The sequence below is a fragment of the Salmo trutta genome, unplaced genomic scaffold, assembly GCF_901001165.1.
Source record: "Salmo trutta unplaced genomic scaffold, fSalTru1.1, whole genome shotgun sequence".
Lineage (NCBI taxonomy): Eukaryota > Metazoa > Chordata > Actinopteri > Salmoniformes > Salmonidae > Salmo > Salmo trutta.
The window spans coordinates 869,401-893,443 of record NW_021823509.1 but is presented as its reverse complement, the minus strand read 5'-3'; the positions used below and the strand labels follow the sequence as shown (position 1 = coordinate 893,443).

Here is a 24,043-nt window from a genome sequence, read left to right as displayed (position 1 = left end):
GTAACAAATACGTGTAGTTTTTTGTCGTCTTCATGGTTTGGAAATAGTTAGGAGTCACAACTGAGGCATGTATACCACATTTATAACAAACATTCCTGGCTTGTCTTATCCAGTGGATTCAATCTTATGTACTTGTACCAAAGCCACCCATCTCTGGTTGTACTCGTCTTTGTGATATGTACAGACCTCCAACAGCTGTACCACAGCCTGTTGGATGCTTCACGTATGTCTCGTTCTGTGGCTGTACTGTTTACGGTCTGGACATGTCAAATGGTGTTTATAGCTATTTGTTTCTGGTATGCTTGACGCAAACATTTCACACGCTTTTTCCAGCGCTACACTACTCAGGACAGCTCTCTTTATGGCATGGAAAGTATTCTGGAATATAGGGTAGGTCTTCAACTGAAATGCACCACCCCTAGGTTTGAATCATTCAATCAGATCAGCGTAATATTTGAAGGTCATTTCCAGTTGAGGGAACATGGGCCGATGGGCTTGAATCCCAGCCAAGGTTGCTCACTGAACTACCTCAACACCAGCAGTGGAGATACATTATCCCTTCAGAACTAAAATGCACTAAGAGTCAAACACTTTAAAAGCATATGATTTATTAAGAACAAGTGTTGATTTTCACCAAGAAACTACAATGACGGCAAACCATTTGTCATACAGTCTTTCGGATGGGCTACATAAAAAAAGGAGTGTTTACTTGATGTTTTTTGGGTTAAGAGGCAAATAGAATTGATAGACTTTGGAAAACATTGCAACAGTAGAGCTTGAAATAAAGAGATGAGTGAGGTCACTAATTCAATGAAACCAACCTTTCACCAATGTTTACTGCGCTCACAAAACAGTTCTAAACTCCCATTCTACAACATGGAAATGTGTGCACTGCAAACAAAAGCAGGAAGGTGGCCATTTCGTATGATATTTACACAATACATTCTTCCCACGAGGCATCTAGCAATAACTCCTGAATGGTAAGTCATTTCCATAGCATGAGAATTGGCACTGGTGAAATGAATAGTTCTTCATTGAAGTGGATAAACGCTAGCTAACTTTTACCTTTTTGGCTTGGAAGAATCAGGCCCTGTTCAAACCCAACCTTGTTTGTGCACAATCACTGATCTGACAAAGTTGGATAGGTGGAATTTAGGCTACTTTCCACTGCGTCCTTTGACCAACCAGATTGTTAGATCATTGGTGATTTCCTTGAGGAATAGGTGAAGGAGGCATTAGAACAGGGCCTATTGTACCAGTCAATGCACCCTGAGAGAGTTCCTAATAAATCAGTGGAAGATCATTGGAGAATGTGATAGAGGGAAACCAGTACAGACAGTTTTCAGTGGAACAGAGCTACAACCTTTCAAACTGATCACGGAAAAATACTTGAGTGATTCAATCAGTACAATGTAAATACATTTAACTAGGCAAGTCCGTTAACAAATTCTTATTTACAATGACGGCCTAACCCGGACGACGCTGGGCCAATTGTGCGCCGCCCTATGGGACTCGCAATCACGGCCGGTTATGATACAGCCTGGAATCGAACCAGGATCTGTAGTGACACTCGGGAGCCCTAAATACACAACCAATCGCAAATGAACAGATTAAACCAACGATCCCACACAAACGGGTACCATTGGGACCAAGGTGGCAGTGCCAACCAAAAGACACCTGGCAGGAAACTCTCACATAGAGAGATGTGTCTTGAGAAAGGCTAAATAAGTCTGCATTACATTTATATTTATTTACACATTATTATAAAATGCATCTCAGGGACATATTCATAAAGCGTCTCAGAGTAGGAGGAAAAACTGATCCTAAATCAGCACTCCCCCAAAACACTGAAACCGGGCCATCATGTCAGTGTGGTATCTCACATTATGAAATGTGGACATGGCCATAAATGTCCGCTAGGGGGCGAAAGAGCTTCAAATTAACTTGTTGTTCTGCTAATTTCCTGCCCAGCAACCCAGAACTCCAACTGTTAGTGTGGGATCAGATCACTAGCCTCAAATCCTTTATCCATAAAGGGGAAACTACATAAAACGTGTCTAGGGGTAACTTCTACCTCCTATGATAAAGCTATTCCAACAGGCCAGATGATTTGGAACAAGGTAGAAGTTGACCTAACAACTGATCTAGGATCTAGGTGATTTCACCAATCCTAGGTAGTGCACTATGTAGGGAATAGGGTTCTATTTGGGATGAAGACCATCTCATAGACGTATAAAAATAGATAAGGCAACATTGACATCTCCCTCATCCCCATCATTCCAAGTCTGTACCATAATTCACACACATAAAAGAGACATCTTAGCTTTGCCTGAATATATAATATAATGTAACCGTCATCTCACTGCTGTTCACTCCTCTGATATGGGTGGTGAGAGGTGGGAAAGAGGAGGGAAACGGGGATAGACAGAAACACAGAGAGAGAGACAGTGAGACACAGTGAGAGAAAGTGACGAGTAATAGAAAGATAATTCAGAGACTGAATTTCCCTCTGTGAGAAAGGAAAGAAAAGGATTGGATTCCCTGTTTCCTTAATCGCTGCCTTCATCCATCCCTTCATCGTCCATCGTTCATCCCCAGGAAGGAGTGGGTGAGTGTGGTAGAGTGAAGAGAGGTCCGTACTCAGAGGGTGAAGAAGAGGATGAGAACAACTACCATGATGACCACCAGTACTCCGATGGCACACCACTGTCTCCTACCTGAGAGAACACACACACACACACACACACACACGTCAAAATCACCAGTACTCCGATGGCACACCACTGTCTCCTACCTGAGAGAACACACACACACACACACACACGTCAAAATCACCAGTACTCCGATGGCACACCACTGTCTCCTACCTGAGAGAACACACACACACGTCAAAATCACCAGTACTCCGATGGCACACCAGTCTCCTACCTGAGAGAACACACACACACACGTCAAAATCACCAGTACTCCGATGGCACACCACTGTCTCCTACCTGAGAGAACAAACACACACACACACGTCAAAATCACCAGTACTCCGATGGCACACCACTGTCTCCTACCTGAGAGAACACACACACACACACACACACACGTCAAAATCACCAGTACTCCGATGGCACACCACTGTCTCCTACCTGAGAGAACACACACACACATCAAAATCACCAGTACTCCGATGGCACACCACTGTCTCCTACCTGAGAGAACACACACACACACATCAAAATCACCAGTACTCCGATGGCACACCACTGTCTCCTACCTGAGAGAACACACACACACGTCAAAATCACCAGTACTCCGATGGCACACCACTGTCTCCTACCTGAGAGAACACACACACACACACGTCAAAAATCACCAGTACTCCGATGGCACACCACTGTCTCCTACCTGAGAGAACACACACACACACACACACACGTCAAAATCACCAGTACTCCGATGGCACACCACTGTCTCCTACCTGAGAGAACACACACACACACACACACACGTCAAAATCACCAGTACTCCGATGGCACACCACTGTCTCCTACCTGAGAGAACACACACACACACACACGTCAAAATCACCAGTACTCCGATGGCACACCACTGTCTCCTACCTGAGAGAACACACACACACATCAAAATCACCAGTACTCCGATGGCACACCACTGTCTCATACCTGAGAGAACACACACACACACACATCAAAATCACCAGTACTCCGATGGCACACCACTGTCTCCTACCTGAGAGAACACACACACACACGTCAAAATCACCAGTGTATAGGCTAGAGATGCTAATATGTACTTGCCTGCCATAGCCTGAAGGCCACTGAATAATAACATCTGCATAGTAAGCAGTAACTTACTTAATATCACTCCAAATAGTAGTGGTATGGGTAGTAGGGTGATGGTAATGATATCAGTTTAGTGATGGTGGTAGTAGTAATGATGATGGTAGTAGGGTGATGGTAATGATAGCAGTTTAGTGATGGTGGTAGTAGTAATGATGATGGTAGTATGGGTGATGGTAATGATAGCAGTTTAGTGATGGTGGTAGTAGTAATGATGGTGGTAGTAGGGGTGATGGTAATGATATCAGTTTAGTGATGGTAGTGGTAGTAATGATGATGGTAGTAGGGTGATGGTAATGATATCAGTTTAGTGATGGTGGTAGTAGTAATGATGATGGTAGTAGGGGTGATGGTAATGATATCAGTTTAGTGATGGTGGTAGTAATGATGATGTAATGATATCAGTTTAGTGATGGTGGTAGTAGTAATGATGATGGTAGTAGGGTGATGGTAATGATAGCAGTTTAGTGATGGTGGTAGTAGTAATGATGGTGGTAGTAGGGGTGATGGTAATGATATCAGTTTAGTGATGGTGGTAGTAATGATGGTGGTAGTAGTAATGATGATGGTAGTAGGGTGATGGTAATGATATCAGTTTAGTGATGGTGGTAGTAGTAATGATGGTAGTAGGAGTGATGGTAATGATATCAGTTTAGTGATGGTGGTAGTAGTAATGATGGTAGTAGGAGTGATGGTAATGATATCAGTTTAGTGATGGTGGTAGTAGTAATGATGGTGGTAGTAGGGGTGATGGTAATGATATCAGTTTAGTGATGGTGGTAGTAGTAATGATGATGGTAGTAGGAGTGATGGTAATGATATCAGTTTAGTGATGGTGGTAGTAGTAATGATGGTAGTAGGAGTGATGGTAATGATATCAGTTTAGTGATGGTGGTAGTAGTAATGATGATGGTGGTAGTAGGGGTGATGGTAATGATATCAGTTTAGTGATGGTGGTAGTAGTAATGGTGGTGGTAGTAGGGTGATGGAATTGATATCAGTTTAGTGATGGTGGTAGTAATGATGGTGGTAGTAGGGGTGATGGTAATGATAGCAGTTTAGTGATGGTAGTGGTAGTAATGATGATGGTAGTAGTAATGATGATAATGATATCAGTTTAGTGATGGTGGTAGTAATGATGATGGTGGTAGTAATGATGGTAATGATATCAGTTTAGTGATGGTGGTAGTAATGCTGATGGTAGTAGTGTGATGGTAATGATATCAGTTTAGTGATGGTGGTAGTAATGATGGTGGTAGTAGGGGTGATGGTAATGATATCAGTTTAGTGATGGTGGTAGTAGTAATGATGATGGTAGTAGGGTGATGGTAATGATATCAGTTTAGTGATGGTGGTAGTAGAAATGATGTAGTAGGGGTGATGGTGGTAGTAATGATGGTGGTAGTAGGGTGATGGTAATGATATCAGTTTAGTGATGGTGGTAGTAATGATGGTGGTAGTAGGGGTGATGGTAATGATATCAGTTTAGTGATGGTGGTAGTAGTAATGATGATGGTAGTAGGGTGATGGTAATGATATCAGTTTAGTGATGGTGGTAGTAGTAATGATGATGGTAGTAGGGTGATGGTAATGATATCAGTTTAGTGATGGTGGTAGTAGTAATGATGATGGTAGTAGGGTGATGGTAATGATATCAGTTTAGTGATGGTGGTAGTAATGATGGTGGTAGTAGGGTGATGGTAATGATATCAGTTTAGTGATGGTGGTAGTAATGATGATGGTGGTAGTAGGGGTGATGGTAATGATATCAGTTTAGTGATATTGATAGTAGTAATGGTGGTGGTAGTAGGGTGATGGTAATGATATCAGTTTAGTGATGGTGGTAGTAATGATGGTGGTAGTAGGGGTGATGGTAATGATAGCAGTTTAGTGATGGTGGTAGTAGTAATGATGATGTAGTAGGGGTGATGGTAGTAGTAATGATGATGGTAGTAGGGTGATGGAAATGATAGCAGTTTAGTGATGGTGGTAGTAATGGTGGTGGTAGTAGGGTGATGGTAATGATATCAGTTTAGTGATGGTGGTAGTAATGATGGTGGTAGTGGGGGTGATGGTAATGATATCAGTTTAGTGATGGTGGTAGTAATGATGGTGGTAGTAGGGGTGATGGTAGTAGTAATGATGGTGGTAGTAGTAATGATGGTGGTAGTAGGGGTGATGGTATTGATATCAGTTTAGTGATGGTGGTAGTAATGATGGTGGTAGTAGTAATGATGATGGTAGTAGGGTGATGGTAATGATATCAGTTTAGTGATGGTGGTAGTAATGATGGTGGTAGTAGGGGTGATGGTATTGATATCAGTTTAGTGATGGTGGTAGTAATGATGGTGGTAGTAGTAATGATGATGGTAGTAGGGTGATGGTAATGATATCAGTTTAGTGATGGTGGTAGTAATGATGGTGGTAGTAGGGGTGATGGTAATGATATCAGTTTAGCGATGGTGGTAGTAATGATGGTGGTAGTAGGGTGATGGTAATGATATCAGTTTAGTGATGGTGGTGGTAGTAGTAGTAATGATGATGGTAGTAGGGTGATGTTAATGATATCAGTTTAGTGATGGTGGTAGTAGGGGTGATGGTAATGATATCAGTTTAGTGATGGTGGTAGTAGTAATGATGATGGTAATGATATCAGTTTAGTGATGGTGGTAGTAGTAATGATGGTGGTAGTAGGGTGATGGTAATGATATCAGTTTAGTGATGGTGGTAGTAGTAATGATGGTGGTAGTAGGGGTGATGGTAATGATAGCAGTTTAGTGATGGTGGTAGTAGTAATGGTGGTGGTAGTAGGGTGATGGAATTGATATCAGTTTAGTGATGGTGGTAGTAATGATGGTGGTAGTAGGGGTGATGGTAATGATAGCAGTTTAGTGATGGTAGTGGTAGTAATGATGATGGTAGTAGGGTGATGGTAATGATATCAGTTTAGTGATGGTGGTACTAATGATGATGGTGGTAGTAATGATGGTAATGATATCAGTTTAGTGATGGTGGTAGTAATGCTGATGGTAGTAGTGTGATGGTAATGATATCAGTTTAGTGATGGTGGTAGTAATGATGGTGGTAGTAGGGGTGATGGTAATGATATCAGTTTAGTGATGGTGGTAGTAGTAATGATGATGGTAGTAGGGTGATAGTAATGATATCAGTTTAGTGATGGTGGTAGTAGAAATGATGTAGTAGGGGTGATGGTAGTAGTAATGATGATGGTAGTAGGGTGATGGTAATGATATCAGTTTAGTGATGGTGGTAGTAATGATGGTGGTAGTAGGGTGATGGTAATGATATCAGTTTAGTGATGGTGGTAGTAATGATGGTGGTAGTAGGGGTGATGGTAATGATAGCAGTTTAGTGATGGTGGTGGTAGTAATGATGATGGTAGTAGTAATGATGATAATGATATCAGTTTAGTGATGGTAGTGGTAGTAATGATGATGGTAGTAGTAATGATGATAATGATATCAGTTTAGTGATGGTGGTAGTAGTAATGATAGTGGTAGTAGGGTGATGGTAATGATATCAGTTTAGTGATGGTGGTAGTAATGATGATGGTAGTAGTGTGATGGTAATGATATCAGTTTAGTGATGGTGGTAGTAGTAATGATGATGTAGTAGGGGTGATGGTAGTAGTAATGATGATGGTAGTAGGGTGATGGAAATGATAGCAGTTTAGTGATGGTGGTAGTAATGATGGTGGTAGTAGGGTGATGGTAATGATATCAGTTTAGTGATGGTGGTAGTAATGATGGTGGTAGTGGGGGTGATGGTAATGATATCAGTTTAGTGATGGTGGTAGTAATGATGGTGGTAGTAGGGGTGATGGTAGTAGTAATGATGGTGGTAGTAGTAATGATGGTGGTAGTAGGGGTGATGGTATTGATATCAGTTTAGTGATGGTGGTAGTAATGATGGTGGTAGTAGTAATGATGATGGTAGTAGGGTGATGGTAATGATATCAGTTTAGTGATGGTGGTAGTAATGATGGTGGTAGTAGGGGTGATGGTAATGATATCAGTTTAGCGATGGTGGTAGTAATGATGGTGGTAGTAGGGTGATGGTAATGATATCAGTTTAGTGATGGTGGTGGTAGTAGTAGTAATGATGATGGTAGTAGGGTGATGTTAATGATATCAGTTTAGTGATGGTGGTAGTAATGATGGTGGTAGTAGGGGTGATGGTAATGATAGCAGTTTAGTGATGGTGGTAGTAGTAATGATGATGTAGTAGGGGTGATGGTAGTAGTAATGATGATGGTAGTAGGGTGATGGAAATGATAGCAGTTTAGTGATGGTGGTAGTAATGATGGTGGTAGTAGGGTGATGGTAATGATATCAGTTTAGTGATGGTGGTAGTAATGATGGTGGTAGTGGGGGTGATGGTAATGATATCAGTTTAGTGATGGTGGTAGTAATGATGGTGGTAGTAGGGGTGATGGTAGTAGTAATGATGGTGGTAGTAGTAATGATGGTGGTAGTAGGGGTGATGGTATTGATATCAGTTTAGTGATGGTGGTAGTAATGATGGTGGTAGTAGTAATGATGATGGTAGTAGGGTGATGGTAATGATATCAGTTTAGTGATGGTGGTAGTAATGATGGTGGTAGTAGGGGTGATGGTATTGATATCAGTTTAGTGATGGTGGTAGTAATGATGGTGGTAGTAGTAATGATGATGGTAGTAGGGTGATGGTAATGATATCAGTTTAGTGATGGTGGTAGTAATGATGGTGGTAGTAGGGGTGATGGTAATGATATCAGTTTAGCGATGGTGGTAGTAATGATGGTGGTAGTAGGGTGATGGTAATGATATCAGTTTAGTGATGGTGGTGGTAGTAGTAGTAATGATGATGGTAGTAGGGTGATGTTAATGATATCAGTTTAGTGATGGTGGTAGTAGGGGTGATGGTAATGATATCAGTTTAGTGATGGTGGTAGTAGTAATGATGATGGTAATGATATCAGTTTAGTGATGGTGGTAGTAGTAATGATGGTGGTAGTAGGGTGATGGTAATGATATCAGTTTAGTGATGGTGGTAGTAGTAATGATGGTGGTAGTAGGGGTGATGGTAATGATAGCAGTTTAGTGATGGTGGTAGTAGTAATGGTGGTGGTAGTAGGGTGATGGAATTGATATCAGTTTAGTGATGGTGGTAGTAATGATGGTGGTAGTAGGGGTGATGGTAATGATAGCAGTTTAGTGATGGTAGTGGTAGTAATGATGATGGTAGTAGGGTGATGGTAATGATATCAGTTTAGTGATGGTGGTACTAATGATGATGGTGGTAGTAATGATGGTAATGATATCAGTTTAGTGATGGTGGTAGTAATGCTGATGGTAGTAGTGTGATGGTAATGATATCAGTTTAGTGATGGTGGTAGTAATGATGGTGGTAGTAGGGGTGATGGTAATGATATCAGTTTAGTGATGGTGGTAGTAGTAATGATGATGGTAGTAGGGTGATAGTAATGATATCAGTTTAGTGATGGTGGTAGTAGAAATGATGTAGTAGGGGTGATGGTAGTAGTAATGATGATGGTAGTAGGGTGATGGTAATGATATCAGTTTAGTGATGGTGGTAGTAATGATGGTGGTAGTAGGGTGATGGTAATGATATCAGTTTAGTGATGGTGGTAGTAATGATGGTGGTAGTAGGGGTGATGGTAATGATAGCAGTTTAGTGATGGTGGTGGTAGTAATGATGATGGTAGTAGTAATGATGATAATGATATCAGTTTAGTGATGGTAGTGGTAGTAATGATGATGGTAGTAGTAATGATGATAATGATATCAGTTTAGTGATGGTGGTAGTAGTAATGATAGTGGTAGTAGGGTGATGGTAATGATATCAGTTTAGTGATGGTGGTAGTAATGATGATGGTAGTAGTGTGATGGTAATGATATCAGTTTAGTGATGGTGGTAGTAGTAATGATGATGTAGTAGGGGTGATGGTAGTAGTAATGATGATGGTAGTAGGGTGATGGAAATGATAGCAGTTTAGTGATGGTGGTAGTAATGATGGTGGTAGTAGGGTGATGGTAATGATATCAGTTTAGTGATGGTGGTAGTAATGATGGTGGTAGTGGGGGTGATGGTAATGATATCAGTTTAGTGATGGTGGTAGTAATGATGGTGGTAGTAGGGGTGATGGTAGTAGTAATGATGGTGGTAGTAGTAATGATGGTGGTAGTAGGGGTGATGGTATTGATATCAGTTTAGTGATGGTGGTAGTAATGATGGTGGTAGTAGTAATGATGATGGTAGTAGGGTGATGGTAATGATATCAGTTTAGTGATGGTGGTAGTAATGATGGTGGTAGTAGGGGTGATGGTAATGATATCAGTTTAGTGATGGTGGTAGTAATGATGGTGGTAGTAGGGTGATGGTAATGATATCAGTTTAGTGATGGTGGTGGTAGTAGTAGTAATGATGATGGTAGTAGGGTGATGTTAATGATATCAGTTTAGTGATGGTGGTAGTAGTAATGATGGTGGTAGTAGGGGTGATGGTAATGATAGCAGTTTATTGATGGTGGTAGTAATGATGGTGGTAGTAGTAATGATGATAATGATATCAGTTTAGTGATGGTGGTAGTAGTAATGATAGTGGTAGTAGGGTGATGGTAATGATATCAGTTTAGTGATGTGGTAGTAATGATGGTGGTAGTAGGGGTGATGGTAGCAGTAATGATGGTGGTGGTAGTAATGATGGTGGTAGTAGGGGTGATGGTAATGATATCAGTTTAGTGATGGTGGTAGTAATGATGGTGGTAGTAGTAATGATGGTGGTAGTAGGGGTGATGGTAGTAGTAATGATGGTGGTAGTAGTAATGCAGATGGTAGTAGGGTGATGGTAATGATATCAGTTTAGTGATGGTGGTAGTAATGATGGTGGTAGTAGGGTGATGGTAATGATATCAGTTTAGTGATGGTGGTAGTAATGATGATGGTGGTAGTAAGGTGATGGTAATGATATCAGTTTAGTGATGGTGGTAGTAGTAATGATGGTGGTAGTAGGGTGATGGTAATGATATCAGTTTAGTGATGGTGGTAGTAATGATGGTGGTAGTAGGGGTGATGGTAATGATAGCAGTTTAGTGATGGTAGTGGTAGTAATGATGATGATGGTAGTAGTAATGATGGTAATGATATCAGTTTAGTGATGGTGGTAGTAGTAATGATGATGGTAGTAGGGTGATGGTAATGATATCAGTTTAGTGATGGTGGTAGTAGTAATGATGATGGTAGTAGGGTAATGATATCAGTTTAGTGATGGTGGTAGTAGTAATGATGGTGGGTAGTAGGGGTGATGGTAACGATATCAGTTTAGTGATGGTGGTAGTAGTAATGATGATGGTAGTAGGGTGATGGTAATGATATCAGTTTAGTGATGGTGGTAGTAATGATGGTGGTAGTAATGATGATGGTAGTAGGGTGATGGTAATGATATCAGTTTAGTGATGGTGGTAGTAATGATGGTGGTAGTAGGGGTGATGGTAATGATATCAGTTTAGCGATGGTGGTAGTAATGATGGTGGTAGTAGGGTGATGGTAATGATATCAGTTTAGTGATGGTGGTGGTAGTAGTAGTAATGATGATGGTAGTAGGGTGATGTTAATGATATCAGTTTAGTGATGGTGGTAGTAGTAATGATGGTGGTAGTAGGGGTGATGGTAATGATAGCAGTTTATTGATGGTAGTAGTAATGATGGTGGTAGTAGTAATGATGGTGGTAGTAGGGGTGATGGTATTGATATCAGTTTAGTGATGGTGGTAGTAATGATGGTGGTAGTAGTATTGATGATGGTAGTAGGGTGATGGTAATGATATCAGTTTAGTGATGGTGGTAGTAATGATGGTGGTAGTAGGGGTGATGGTAATGATATCAGTTTAGCGATGGTGGTAGTAATGATGGTGGTAGTAGGGTGATGGTAATGATATCAGTTTAGTGATGGTGGTGGTAGTAGTAGTAATGATGATGGTAGTAGGGTGATGTTAATGATATCAGTTTAGTGATGGTGGTAGTAGTAATGATGGTGGTAGTAGGGGTGATGGTAATGATAGCAGTTTATTGATGGTGGTAGTAATGATGGTGGTAGTAGTAATGATGATAATGATATCAGTTTAGTGATGGTGGTAGTAGTAATGATAGTGGTAGTAGGGTGATGGTAATGATATCAGTTTAGTGATGTGGTAGTAATGATGGTGGTAGTAGGGGTGATGGTAGCAGTAATGATGGTGGTGGTAGTAATGATGGTGGTAGTAGGGGTGATGGTAATGATATCAGTTTAGTGATGGTGGTAGTAATGATGGTGGTAGTAGTAATGATGGTGGTAGTAGGGGTGATGGTAGTAGTAATGATGGTGGTAGTAGTAATGCAGATGGTAGTAGGGTGATGGTAATGATATCAGTTTAGTGATGGTGGTAGTAATGATGGTGGTAGTAGGGTGATGGTAATGATATCAGTTTAGTGATGGTGGTAGTAATGATGATGGTGGTAGTAAGGTGATGGTAATGATATCAGTTTAGTGATGGTGGTAGTAGTAATGATGGTGGTAGTAGGGTGATGGTAATGATATCAGTTTAGTGATGGTGGTAGTAATGATGGTGGTAGTAGGGGTGATGGTAATGATAGCAGTTTAGTGATGGTAGTGGTAGTAATGATGATGATGGTAGTAGTAATGATGGTAATGATATCAGTTTAGTGATGGTGGTAGTAGTAATGATGATGGTAGTAGGGTGATGGTAATGATATCAGTTTAGTGATGGTGGTAGTAGTAATGATGATGGTAGTAGGGTAATGATATCAGTTTAGTGATGGTGGTAGTAGTAATGATGGTGGTAGTAGGGGTGATGGTAACGATATCAGTTTAGTGATGGTGGTAGTAGTAATGATGATGGTAGTAGGGTGATGGTAATGATATCAGTTTAGTGATGGTGGTAGTAATGATGATGTAGTAATGATGGTGGTAGTAGTAATGATGGTGGTAGTAGGGGTGATGGTGGTAGTAATGATGGTGGTAGTAGTTATGATGGTGGTAGTAGGGGTGATGGTAATGATATCAGTTTAGTGATGGTGGTAATAGTAATGATGATGGTAGTAGGGTGATGGTAATGATATCAGTTTAGTGATGGTGGTAGTAGTAATGATGATGTAGTAGGGGTGATGGTAGTAGTAATGATGGTGGTAGTAGGGGTGATGGTAATGATATCAGTTTAGTGATGGTGGTAGTAATGATGGTGGTAGTAGGGTGATGGTAATGATATCAGTTTAGTGATGGTGGTAGTAGTAATGCTGATGGTAGTAGGGGTGATGGTAATGATATCAGTTTAGTGATGGTGGTAGTAATGATGGTGGTAGTAGGGGTGATGGTAATGATATCAGTTTAGTGATGGTGGTAGTAATGATGGTGGTAGTAGGGGTGATGGTAGTAGTAATGATGGTGGTAGTAGTAATGCTGATGGTAGTAGGGTGATGGTAATGATATCAGTTTAGTGATGGTGGTAGTACTAATGCTGATGGTAGTAGGGTGATGGTAATGATATCAGTTTAGTGATGGTGGTAGTAATGATGGTGGTAGTAGGGGTGATGGTAGTAGTAATGATGGTGGTAGTAGTAATGCTGATGGTAGTAGGTTGATGGTAATGATATCAGTTTAGTGATGGTGGTAGTAATGATGGTGGTAGTAATGATGGTGGTAGTAATGATGGTGGTAGTTGTAGTACTGATGTAATGGGGAGGATGACAGTTATAAGTTAGTTATCGTTTCATTTTCCATGTTTAGCCTTTTATATTTATTAGATTTCTACTATTGACTGTTACCATGGTATTCTTTTCTTTATTTGTATTATTTACTACCATTTTATTATTATTATTATTCATTATTTTATTACACTGTATATTGTATACATTGTTGCTTCGGCAATATAGACGCATTGTTTTTCATGTCAATAAAGCAGCTTGAATTTGAATGTGAAACTTGACTAAGAGAGAGAGAGGGAGAGAGAGGAAGAGAGGAAGACAGAAAGAGAGAGAGAGGGAGAGAGGGAGACAGAGGAAGAGAGAGAAAGAGAGAGTGATATTCAGGTAAAGATAGAGAGGGAGAGAGAAAGAGAGAGATATCGGGGAAAGAGAGGGAGAGAGAGAGAGAGATTGAGGTAAAGAGAGGGAGAGAGGGGGAGAGAGAGAGAGAAAGGGAGAGGAAGAGAGAGAGTGATATTAAGGTAAAGAGAGAGAGAGAGGGGGGGAGACACAGGGGAAGAGAGAGAGAGAGATATTAAGGTAGAGAGAGGGAGAGAGAGAGAGAAAGGGAGAAGAAGAGAGATATTGAGGTAAAGAGAGGGAGGGTGACTTGGTGTTGTACCTGTCATCTATGTGTGTGAGAGAGAACAACTGACAGACATGTGTCTGTGTTAACTCACTGCTGGTCATGTGGGAGACTTTCTCCATCTTCTTGAGGACAGAGTTCATCCTAGAACCCGTCTGGTCCATCTCCTCTCCAAACTCTCCTAGCATACTGGAACATACAGGACAAAATAGGTGTTAGGCACACACATTTGAGTCATTTAACAGACATTCTTATCCAGAGCAACTTACATGAGCAATTAGGGTTAAGTGCCTTGCTCAAGGACACAAACAGATTTTTCACCTAGTCGGCTCAGGGATTCAAACCAGTGATCTTTTGGTTACTGGCCCAACGCTCTTAACCACTAGGCTACCTGCTGCTTGCTTACACACACACACACACACACACACACACAGTAAACTGTCTAAAACACCCCTAAAATACTGGAACATGCAGGAGAATCACAAACAATGAACACACAAAGTACACACTCACTGAACCCTTCAAACACACACGTCTCAGCATGGGAAGTATACTGTGAGATTACATGACAACAATGGAATTCCCATGTAAACGTTCAGTACACACAGAGGCTCCTTGACCCTTTAAAACCACACTTGAGCAAGGCAGTTAACGCTCAACAACAACTGCTGCCCGGGCGCCGATGACGTGGATTAAAGGCAGCATCTCTCTGATTCAGAGGGGTTGGATTAAATGCGGAAGACACATTTCAGTTGAATGTATTCAGTTGTACAACTGACTAGGTATCTCCTTTCCTTACACACACATATGAGGCGGCTATTTAAGTCAGGATAACTAGTGGAAGAGGGAGGGAGGTGTGATCACTTAAGGGCAGCAGGTCCCTTCCCATTTCTCCCCTTGACCCTCACCGCCAAATGTATGTGTGTGTGTGTGTACTCACACAGCCTGCTGGTCTAGTTCATCTCCGATGCGTCCTGACATGTCTTTCAGTACTCTGATGCTTCCTGTCACCAGCTCCAACTGCTCATCCTGGTCCTGCATGATCAACTGTGGAGAACACCATCATCATCATCATCATCATCATCATCATCCTCCTCCTAACCCCAACCGTAGCTTCACGTCCAAACCACAGCTCAGCCCTGACCCATCATCACATGAACCATCATCTTGTTCCTTAAATATCAACCAGACACAGAAACCTTCACGCTAACCTTCTTCCATCCCTCCACCCTACCTGCTGTTGTTCCTGTTGATCCTGGATGTATCTGGAGTTGGCTGACACCAGGTGAGACTCCAGACCATCAGACCTGTCCTGCCCAGACGTACCCATCAAAGCCTGAGATAGACAGAGACCAACTGATGTTACAACGTGTGAGACAGAGGAGATGCCTGCATAAGTCAACGTGTATCAAAATAAAGGTGTGTAGTGTGAGAGAGAGAAATAGTGTGTAGACAGGCAAACCAACCTGTCTGTTCTTCTTCTCTGCCTGGGCCACAACAGAGGGACTGGAGAGTTGATCCTTCATCTCCTACACAGAACTGACAGTGTTAGCTACAGCAGATACAACAACACACAGTGTCAGCAACAGCAGCACATAGTGTCAGCTACAGCAGATACAACAACACACAGTGTCAGCTACAGCAGCACAAAGTGTCAGCTACAGCAGCACACAGTGTCAGCTACAGCAGCACGCAGTGTCAGCTACAGCAGCACGCAGTGTCAGCTACAGCAGCACATAGTGTCAGCTACAGCAGCTACAGCAACACACAGTGTCAGCTACAGCAGCACGCAGTGTCAGCTACAGCAGCACGCAGTGTCAGCTACAGCAGCACGCAGTGTCAGCTACAGCAGCACGCAGTGTCAGCTACAGCAGCACGCAGTGTCAGCTACAGCAGCACGCAGTGTCAGCTACAGCAGCACGCAGTGTCAGCTACAGCAGCACATAGTGTCAGCTACAGCAGCTACAGCAACACACAGTGTCAGCTACAGCAGCGACAACACACAGTGTCAGCTACAGCAACACACAGTGTCAGCTACAGCAACACACAGTGTCAGCTACAGCAACACACAGTGTCAGCTACAGCAACACACAGTGTCAGCTACAGCAACACACAGTGTCAGCTACAGCAACACAGTGTCAGCTACAGCTACAACAACACAGTGTCAGCTACTGCAACAACACACAGTGTCAGCTACTGCAGCTACAACAACACACAGTGTCAGCTACTGCAGCTACAACAACACACAGTGTCAGCTACTGCAGCTACAACAACACACAGTGTCAGCTACTGCAGCTACAACAACACACAGTGTCAGCTACAACAACACACAGTGTCAGCTACAGTAGCACATAGTGTCAGCTACAGTAGCACATAGTGTCAGCTACAGCAGCTACAGCAACACACAGTGTCAGCTACAGCAGCGACAACACAGTGTCAGCTAAAGCAGCGACAACAATAGTGTTAGCAACAACAACACACAGTGTCAGCTACTGCAGCGACAACAACACACAGTGTCAGCTAAAGCAGCGACAACAAGTGTTAGCAACAACAACACACAGTGTCAGCTACTGCAGCTACAACAACACAGTGTCAGCTACTGCAACAACACACAGTGTCAGCTACTGCAGCTACAACAACACACAGTGTCAGCTACTGCAGCTACAACAACACACAGTGTCAGCTACTGCAGCTACAACAACACACAGTGTCAGCTACTGCAGCTACAACAACACAGTGTCAGCTACTGCAGCTACAACAACACACAGTGTCAGCTACTGCAGCTACAACAACACACAGTGTCAGCTACTGCAGCTACAACAACACACAGTGTCAGCTACTGCAGCTACAACAACACACAGTGTCAGCTACAACAACACACAGTGTCAGCTACAGCAGCACATAGTGTCAGCTACAGCAGCTACAGCAACACACAGTGTCAGCTACAGCAGCGACAACACACAGTGTCAGCTACAGCAGCACACAGTGTCAGCTACAGCAACACACAGTGTCAGCTACAGCAACACACAGTGTCAGCTACAGCAACACAGTGTCAGCTACAGCAACACAGTGTCAGCTTCAGCAGCAACACACAGTGTCAGCTACAGCAGCGACAACACACAGTGTCAGCTACAGCAGATACAACAACACACAGTGTCAGCTACAGCAACACACAGTGTCAGCTACAGCAGCTACAGCAACACAGTGTCAGCTACAGCAGCTACAGCAACACACAGTGTCAGCTACAGCAGCGACAACAACACACAGTGTCAGCTACAGCAGCGACAACAACACAGTGTTAGCTACAGCAGCTACAACAACACAGTGTTAGCTACAACACACAGTGTCAGCTAAAGCAGCGACAACAATAGTGTTAGCAACAACAACACACAGTGTCAGCTACTGCAGCGACAACAACACAGTGTCAGCTACTGCAGCTACAACAACACAGTGTCAGCTACTGCAACAACACACAGTGTCAGCTACTGCAGCTACAACAACACACAGTGTCAGCTACTGCAGCTACAACAACACACAGTGTCAGCTACTGCAGCTACAACAACACACAGTGTTAGCTACAGCAGCTACAACAACACACAGTGTCAGCTACAACAACACAGTGTCAGCTACAGCAGCGACAACAACAGTGTCAGCTACAGTAGCGACAACACCACAGTGTTAGCTACAGTAGCTACAACAACACCGTAGATTTAATCCAATCAAATGTAGCTGCAGAAATCCCCTTTTCTTTTCAGTTATAGAGGTAGGGAAAGGGCGATACCTAGTCAGTTGTACAACTTCAACTGAAATGTGTCTTCCACATTTAACCCAACCCCTCTGAATCAGAGGTACAGGGGGCTGCCATAATCCACGTCCACGGCGCCCAGGGAACAGTGGGTTAACTGCCTTGCTCAGTGGCAGGACAGATTTTTACCTTGTCAGCTCGGGGATTCAATCCAGCAACCTTTCAGTTACTGGCCCAACGCTCTAACCACTAGGCTACCTGGCGGTGATAGACAGGTAGTGATATTACACCGTGTTACCTGTACGGCCTGCCGTGTCCGCTCCACAAAGTCTCTCCTCTCCTTTCAGTTACTGGCCCAACGCTCTAACCACTAGGCTACCTGGCGGTGATAGACAGGTAGTGATATTACACCGTGTTACCTGTACGGCCTGCCGTGTCCGCTCCACAAAGTCTCTCCTCTCCTTTCAGTTACTGGCCCAACGCTCTAACCACTAGGCTACCTGGCGGTGATAGACAGGTAGTGATATTACACCGTGTTACCTGTACGGCCTGCCGTGTCCGCTCCACAAAGTCTCTCCTCTCCTTTCAGTTACTGGCCCAACGCTCTAACCACTAGGCTACCTGGCGGTGATAGACAGGTAGTGATATTACACCGTGTTACCTGTACGGCCTGCCGTGTCCGCTCCACAAAGTCTCTCCTCTCCTTTCAGTTACTGGCCCAACGCTCTAACCACTAGGCTACCTGGCGGTGATAGACAGGTAGTGATATTACACCGTGTTACCTGTACGGCCTGCCGTGTCCGCTCCACAAAGTCTCTCCTCTCCTTTCAGTTACTGGCCCAACGCTCTAACCACTAGGCTACCTGGCGGTGATAGACAGGTAGTGATATTACACCGTGTTACCTGTACGGCCTGCCGTGTCCGCTCCACAAAGTCTCTCCTCTCCTGCAGCTCATTCTCCCCCAGGCGGAACTTCCCCGGGTTGGACTCAACGATACCTGGGAGAGGGTCAAGGCTCAACACACACAGATCTCAGGGTTCTCCTCAGGAATTGTTAGGAATGTGGTTCTGCCGAGTACGGCGGGGGGAGGCCCGGAGGGGGGCAGTGACCCCCCTTTGGACTCAAGAGATTTGTTTTTGAACACCTGTAACCACACACACACACACACACACAGGCCTACGCTCTACACACACATATAAATCTCCCCCTCTTTCTATAAGGAAGTACAGACTATATATCTCCCCCTCTTTCTATAAGGAAGGACAGACTATATATCTCCCCCTCTTTCTATAAGGAAGGACAGACTATATATCTTCCCCTCTTTCTATAAGGAAGGACTGACTATCACTACCACCCCACCATCTCTCACACCTTCTTTCGTGTGGAAGTGTGTGTAATATCTATGTTTAGAAACACACAAGCCTCATCCCTCTTTCTATGAGGAAGGACAGTTCCATATCTCTAACCCACCTCCCCATCTTTCATTCCCTTCTCTCTCATGGGCAATTCCGCTTAGACTCAGTTTTTTCACTTAAAAAATGCATGCCAAACAAAAAACCTTTCAACGTTTAACCAACCTTACAACTCTATGCACAAGCACTACATTTAACAATTTACACAGAACATTTTACAAAAACTAATTTAGTGGAAGAACTGTGCAGATGTAAACTTTGGTAACGGAATCACGGTAAAATCTCCCTCAGGTTTTTATGCGACCACGTTTTCCAAAAACTCTTAAATACCTGCTCAGAATTAACATTCAAAGATATCTGCAGAAAGAATGGGGTCAGCTATGACATCACACCTTGAGTTGGTTATTGAACTACAGTAAGTGAAGTGGATTTACACTCGTGTCAGCTACAGCAGCAACACACAGTGTCAGCTACAGCAGCGACAACACACAGTGTCAGCTACAGCAGATACAACAACACACAGTGTCAGCTACAGCAACACACAGTGTCAGCTACAGCAGCTACAGCAACACAGTGTCAGCTACAGCAGCTACAGCAACACACAGTGTCAGCTACAGCAGCGACAACAACACACAGTGTCAGCTACAGCAGCGACAACAACACAGTGTTAGCTACAGCAGCTACAACAACACAGTGTTAGCTACAACACACAGTGTCAGCTAAAGCAGCGACAACAATAGTGTTAGCAACAACAACACACAGTGTCAGCTACTGCAGCGACAACAACACAGTGTCAGCTACTGCAGCTACAACAACACAGTGTCAGCTACTGCAACAACACACAGTGTCAGCTACTGCAGCTACAACAACACACAGTGTCAGCTACTGCAGCTACAACAACACACAGTGTCAGCTACTGCAGCTACAACAACACACAGTGTTAGCTACAGCAGCTACAACAACACACAGTGTCAGCTACAACAACACAGTGTCAGCTACAGCAGCGACAACAACAGTGTCAGCTACAGTAGCGACAACACCACAGTGTTAGCTACAGTAGCTACAACAACACCGTAGATTTAATCCAATCAAATGTAGCTGCAGAAATCCCCTTTTCTTTTCAGTTATAGAGGTAGGGAAAGGGCGATACCTAGTCAGTTGTACAACTTCAACTGAAATGTGTCTTCCACATTTAACCCAACCCCTCTGAATCAGAGGTACAGGGGGCTGCCATAATCCACGTCCACGGCGCCCAGGGAACAGTGGGTTAACTGCCTTGCTCAGTGGCAGGACAGATTTTTACCTTGTCAGCTCGGGGATTCAATCCAGCAACCTTTCAGTTACTGGCCCAACGCTCTAACCACTAGGCTACCTGGCGGTGATAGACAGGTAGTGATATTACACCGTGTTACCTGTACGGCCTGCCGTGTCAGCTCCACAAAGTCTCTCCTCTCCTTTCAGTTACTGGCCCAACGCTCTAACCACTAGGCTACCTGGCGGTGATAGACAGGTAGTGATATTACACCGTGTTACCTGTACGGCCTGCCGTGTCCGCTCCACAAAGTCTCTCCTCTCCTTTCAGTTACTGGCCCAAGATTTACACTCGGTAACGGAATTAAATCATGGGTCCCCTATACTACACAGAAACTGCATAATTATGGATGTCATTCTCCTCATGTTTCACAAGTTTAGACATCACACCGCAGCAGACCAAAGCAGTGTAGAGTTCAGTACAACGCAGTAGAGTTCAGTACAGTACAGTTCAGTAAAGTACAGTAGAGTTCAGTACAGTTCAGTACAGTAGAGTAGAGTACAATACAGTAGAGTAGAGTTCAGTACAGTAGAGTAAAGTACAGTTCAGCAGAGTAAAGTACAGTTCAGTAGAGTACAATACAGTACAGTTCAGTAGCGTACAGTAGAGTTCAGTACAGTACAATAGAGTAAAGTACAGTTCAGTACAGTAGAGTACAATACAGTACAGTTCAGTACAGCAAAGTAGAGTACAGTAAAGTAGAGTTCAGTAAAGTACAGTAGAGTTCAGTACAGTAGAGTTCAGTACAGTAGAGTTCAGTACAATACAGTAGAGTACAGTACAGTACAGTTCAGTAGAGTACAGTACAGTTCAGTAGAGTACAGTACAGTTCAGTACAGTAGAGTACAGTAGAGTGCAGTACAGTTCAGTACAGTAGAGTACAGTAGAGTGCAATACAGTACAGTAGAGTACAGTAGAGTGCAATACAGTACAGTAGAGTGCAATACAGTAAAGTAGAGTACAGTAGAGTGCAATACAGTACAGTAGAGTACAGTAGAGTGCAATACAGTACAGTAGAGTACAGTAGAGTGCAATACAGTACAGTACAGTAGAGTGCAATACAGTACAGTAGAGTGCAATACAGTACAGTAGAGTACAGTAGAGTGCAATACAGTACAGTAGAGTGCAATACAGTACACTTTTCTTTACTGTACTCCACTATTATTTTGTATTGGACTGTACTATCCAAACATAATTCTTTAATAGGTTCAGATTTGGTCCAGTCCGGTCCGTCTGTCTGTGGACGTTGAAATCAAGGCCAGGCTGGACTAACCAAATTTAAACTACTCTTCAACGTCCATGGACGTCTGGTGTAGGTCGGTGCTCAGCGGATGAGGATGCTGGTTACAGTAAATGGAAAGAGAAGAGGCTCATGGGTAGGTGTCTGTAAGAGCTGGGAGAGGTGACATTAACTGGAGAGAGAGGGGGAGGGGTTTTCCAGACTCCGACTGTTTTAACACTCTTGGTTTGACCACCAGACAACAGAAAGACAAAGAAACAGTTATGAGCTGAACATAACAGTATGTCAGTGGAAGAGAGGACAGTAACAGGGGACACTATGAGCTGAACATAACAGTATGCCAGTGGAAGGGAGGACAGTAAACAGGAGACACTATGAGCTGAACATAACAGTATGCCAGTGGAAGGGAGGACAGTAACAGGAGACACTATGAGCTGAACATAACAGTATGTCAGTGGAAGAGAGGACAGGAACAGGTGACACTATGAGCTGAACATAACAGTATGTCAGTGGAAGGGAGGACAGTAACAGGAGACACTATGAGCTGAACATAACAGTATGTCAGTGGAAGAGAGGACAGTAACAGGAGACACTATGAGCTGAACATAACAGTATGTCAGTGGAAGAGAGGACAGTAACAGGAGACACTATCAGCTGAACATAACAGTATGTCAGTGGAAGAGAGGACAGTAGCAGGAGACACTATGAGCTGAACATAACAGTATGCCAGTGGAAGGGAGGACAGGAACAGGAGACACTATGAGCTGAACATAACAGTATGTCAGTGGAAGAGAGGACAGGAACAGGAGACACTATGAGCTGAACATAACAGTATGTCAGTGGAAGGGAGGACAGTAACAGGAGACACTATGAGCTGAACATAACAGTATGTCAGTGGAAGGGAGGACAGTAACAGGAGACACTATGAGCTGAACATAACAGTATGTCAGTGGAAGGGAGGACAGTAACAGGAGACACTATCTGCTGAACATAACAGTATGTCAGTGGAAGAGAGGACAGTAACAGGAGACACTATGAGCTGAACATAACAGTATGTCAGTGGAAGGGAGGACAGTAACAGGAGACACTATGAGCTGAACATAACAGTATGTCAGTGGAAGAGAGGACAGTAACAGGAGACACTATGAGCTGAACATAACAGTATGTCAGTGGAAGGGAGGACAGTAACAGGAGACACTATGAGCTGAACATAACAGTATGTCAGTGGAAGAGAGGACAGTAACAGGAGACACTATGAGCTGAACATAACAGTATGTCAGTGGAAGAGAGGACAGTAACAGGAGACACTATGAGCTGAACATAACAGTATGTCAGTGGAAGGGAGGACAGTAACAGGAGACACTATGAGCTGAACATAACAGTATGTCAGTGGAAGAGAGGACAGTAACAGGAGACAATGAGCTGAACATAACAGTATGGCAGTGGAAGGGAGGACAGTAAACAGGAGACACTATGAGCTGAACATGTCAGTGGAAGAGAGGACAGTAACAGGAGACACTATCAGCTGAACATAACAGTATGTCAGTGGAAGGGAGGACAGTAGCAGGAGACACTATGAGCTGAACATAACAGTATGTCAGTGGAAGAGAGGACAGTAACAGGAGACACTATGAGCTGAACATAACAGTATGTCAGTGGAAGGGAGGACAATAACAGGAGACTATGAGCTGAACATAACAGTATGTCAGTGGAAGGGAGGACAGGAACAGGAGACACTATGAGCTGAACATAACAGTATGTCAGTGGAAGAGAGGACAGTAACAGGAGACACTATGAGCTGAACATAACAGTATGTCAGTGGAAGAGAGGACAATAACAGGAGACTATGAGCTGAACATAACAGTATGTCAGTGGAAGAGAGGACAGTAACAGGAGACACTATCAGCTGAACATAACAGTATGTCAGTGGAAGAGAGGACAGTAACAGGAGACACTATCAGCTGAACATAACAGTATGTCAGTGGAAGAGAGGACAGTAGCAGGAGACACTATGAGCTGAACATAACAGTATGTCAGTGGAAGGGAGGACAGTAACAGGAGACACTATGAGCTGAACATAACAGTATGTCAGTGGAAGAGAGGACAGTAACAGGAGACAATGAGCTGAACATAACA

General features: G+C 43.3%; 1 protein-coding gene across 2 annotated transcripts in view; it reads right to left on the bottom strand.

The window, feature by feature from the left end:
• Positions 1 to 590: 590 nt before the first annotated feature.
• LOC115191191 (syntaxin-10) overlaps positions 591 to 24,043 on the bottom strand; it is a 38,783-nt gene continuing 15,330 nt past the window's right edge. Inside the window, exons 4-9 of one of the 2 annotated variants that reach the window (XM_029749126.1) lie at positions 18,846 to 18,940; positions 15,664 to 15,726; positions 15,432 to 15,533; positions 15,138 to 15,244; positions 14,292 to 14,386; positions 591 to 2,717 (exon numbers count right to left, since the gene is read on the bottom strand). In XM_029749126.1, the coding sequence (XP_029604986.1) occupies positions 2,641 to 2,717; positions 14,292 to 14,386; positions 15,138 to 15,244; positions 15,432 to 15,533; positions 15,664 to 15,726; positions 18,846 to 18,940 (539 nt within the window). In that variant the 3' untranslated portion in view covers positions 591 to 2,640. The other variant, XM_029749125.1, reaches the window with a different exon arrangement.